Source organism: Asparagus officinalis, chromosome 3 (assembly GCF_001876935.1).
Source record: "Asparagus officinalis chromosome 3, Aspof.V1, whole genome shotgun sequence".
NCBI lineage: Eukaryota > Viridiplantae > Streptophyta > Magnoliopsida > Asparagales > Asparagaceae > Asparagus > Asparagus officinalis.
Genome location: NC_033796.1, coordinates 6,610,191 through 6,613,425, shown reverse-complemented (window position 1 = coordinate 6,613,425; position 3,235 = coordinate 6,610,191). Strand labels below are relative to the sequence as shown.

Below are 3,235 nucleotides of genomic sequence, written 5' to 3'. Positions count from 1 at the left end.
AACCTATGAAGGGTCACTTGGAACTCATTAATCAAATATTAAGGTATTTAAAATCTGCGTCAGGAAGAGGTATTTTAATGAGAAAACATGATCATGTTAATATAGTGGGTTATACTGATGCTGACTGGGCCGGAAGTCCGCTTGACAGAAAGTCCACTACAGGCTTCTGCATGTTTGTAGGAGGAAATGCAGTTACCTGGAAAAGTAAGAAACAAGCAGTAGTGGCTAGGTCTAGTGCAGAGGCTGAATATAGGGCTATGGCAGCGGTAACAAGCGAGATCATCTGGTTAAGGTTATTGCTTAAAGAGTTGGGGCACAATTCGGATAATAGTCCTACTACACTATTCTGTGACAATCAAGCTGCAATACACATTGTGACGAATCTAGTTTTTCACGAAAGGACTAAACACATTGAGGTGGATTGCCATTTCGTGTGAGAGAAGATCTTGAACAAAGTCATCGAAACTACATATATCCGAAGTGCTGATCAAATAGCGGACATCTTCACAAAACCATTGCCGAAGGGAATTTTTGAAGCATTAAAGAGCAAGTTGACCTCCAATGATCTCTACGGATCAACTTGAGGGGGAGTGTTGCGCAACATACAAGCTGGCAGAAGCATTTTTGGAATACTATCTGGCGATATTTCACTGTGATTGTTTTCCATCTTTAGGAGATTAGCGCAGAAGCATTTTTGGAATACTATCTGGCGATATTTCACTGTGATTGTTTTCCATCTTTAGGAGATTAGCAGTTTTATTTGTTTCATTTTCTTGAGCACTTAACTTAATTGTATTTGCTTCTCCTTGTATAAAAAGAGACATATATCATTGCTACAGCTTGTAACAAATACAAAAAACAAATAAATTCATCATTAATAAAATCTGGGAGGGAGGGAGCTTTCTGGGAGTCTTGTTTCTCTTTTATTTTTCTACACACAACCAACAGTCATGTGTCCTATACTCTAATCACTTTTTGCATTTTGCATATCAATCAATAAATTATAAACTTTCATTTCCCAATTAGCCCACGGAGACTCATTTATACACCACGACCCTTAATTTTTTTTTAAATTCTTATATATTGCTTGTAGCTAGTAACAAGACAATAAAACACGATATAGGCATAACAATATCGTTTTAACTCTTGTATCTTCATTTCTTGCAATAACAACAAGACAGTATGATTCGTCGATTCGATGAGCATCAACATCTCTCATGTAGAATATTATATATATGTATTACAACTTACAAGTGAGAATTTAAAACAATTAAGCAACTTGAAGATTGTGTATGGCTCATTCTCTTGTGTTCTCCATCCTCTCAACCACCTCACAACCTTCGTCTCTCTATTGTTCTCCAAAGCCTCGCCTCCGCGCTCATCGTCGGAAAATACAATTCCGTCGAGTGATGGAACCCAATGGAGGAGGATCGAGCAAAGCTGTCGTCCCAAAGTATGTATACATACATAAATTTTAGATGATATTATATATATATATTTATTTAGTGTTTTCTTAATTTTTTATGATGATATATATATAATATGTAACTGAACATGAAACATTTCATAGTTCAACTCTTAATGATGAAACCAGGCATCTTAGTTGTGATTTGATTATTATAACTATTTTTTAGGATACAACAAGCTAGCAAATAGAATCAAAGAGATGTACGTCTTCAAAATTTTAAAAAATTACAAATCATCCCCTTTTATTTCAATCTTTATGAAATTAACATGGATGCAACAATTGCATGTCAGAATTTATCCATGTATTAGTCAATGCTATCATAGTATATAACAACCATTTGTATCATAAAAAATTATCATGTGATTGTTATATTGGAAAATTTATGACTGTTCACCACGAATTTGGAAACACATAATAAAAAGTCAATTTTTAAACTTGATACGATTTTCCCAATGGATTGGGATCCTCTCCAATAGGTGGTAATCGGAGAATGTCAAATTACTCTGATCCTTATCATTCATTCCAATATCAAGGGATGAGATGAAGCCATATAGGACTCTAAATATTACTTTAAAAATCGCTATTGGCTTTAAAATCACTATTGTACGCACTTTAATTCCAATATCGCTATTGGCTTTAAAATCACTATTATGCATAATAGTGGAAATCCTATGTGGGAATTATAATAGAGGGTAGAGATTGGAATAATTGGACGCACTTTAATTAATTGCCACTTAATTGGAAAGAATCTAAATCCGACATTCCTCAAAGTATGGATGGATTTTTTTTATTTACCCTATTGTTAATCTGATTATGCGCATTCTTGAAAATATGTATTTGAGACCATAGTTCTAATGAGTTGGGTTACTGTAGGGTGACAAGCTCTACCAATAGCTCGGTTCCACCCGGAGGTCCAAGATTACCTACACCCAATATTCCTGCGTGGTAATTTTTTGGGATTTAATTGTTTTAAGTTTTAATTCCTACTATGGATTAATATAATCTTCTTATAATCTATTGTAATTAAAGTGGTTTCCATGCAGGGCAAAATGGGCGTTGGGTTCCATAATTTGCTTGGCAGTGCCTTTCTATAAGAAAGTACTGAAGATAGAAGGTACTTTAGATTAATTATCACAATTTAAAGGGGTTTTCTATGTTTAATTTGTTTTCTTTTCATGCTTTCTTTGCTTTTGCTTTGAGTTTCCTTTCCTTCTTTATTATCATTAATGTTATTTTGCACAGACCTCACTCTCTCTAAAAATTTTCCACAAGGAGAAACAAGAATCTCCAAAGAACTCTTCCATGTTTACATGTGAATGGAATAGTGTGAAAAAGTCCATATAATTACTCTAAGAGAACATGAAAATCTCTCATAATATTGCAAACCGTTCAATATTTCAACGTTAATTTCATAAAAATCTCATTATGCTAGGACAATTTAATTTGCATGAAAAATATATGTATGTGGAACATTTGGAGCATTTTCACAATACCGAAATAATATTGAATATCTAGGCATTCTCCTATGCATGCTACTCCCTCTTGGGTCCATTTCAGTAAAATTAAAATTGTTGTTTTAAAATTCATCATACAGATAGATATTTGTTGCTGTCTTGGACATATTTAACAGATCAGATGAAATGCAATTTTTGGTTATATTTCGCTTAATCCCGCCTAATGTTTGTGACATGTTGAGGTAACACCAAAAACTTTTTGAAACAACAAAACAAATTTGTCGATAACGACACCCAATCTGACATGACTTGA

The 3,235-nt window shown here is 33.8% G+C and overlaps 1 protein-coding gene across 2 annotated transcripts in view; it reads left to right on the top strand.

Moving 5' to 3' along the window:
- Nucleotides 1,280–3,235, top strand: part of LOC109832048 — a 3,670-nt gene continuing 1,714 nt past the window's right edge. For both annotated transcript variants that reach the window (XM_020399502.1, XM_020399501.1), the window contains exons 1-3: nt 1,280–1,453; nt 2,342–2,413; nt 2,512–2,582. In XM_020399502.1, the coding sequence (XP_020255091.1) occupies nt 1,293–1,453; nt 2,342–2,413; nt 2,512–2,582 (304 nt within the window). In that variant the 5' untranslated portion in view covers nt 1,280–1,292. The remainder of the gene's footprint in view (nt 1,454–2,341; nt 2,414–2,511; nt 2,583–3,235) is intronic.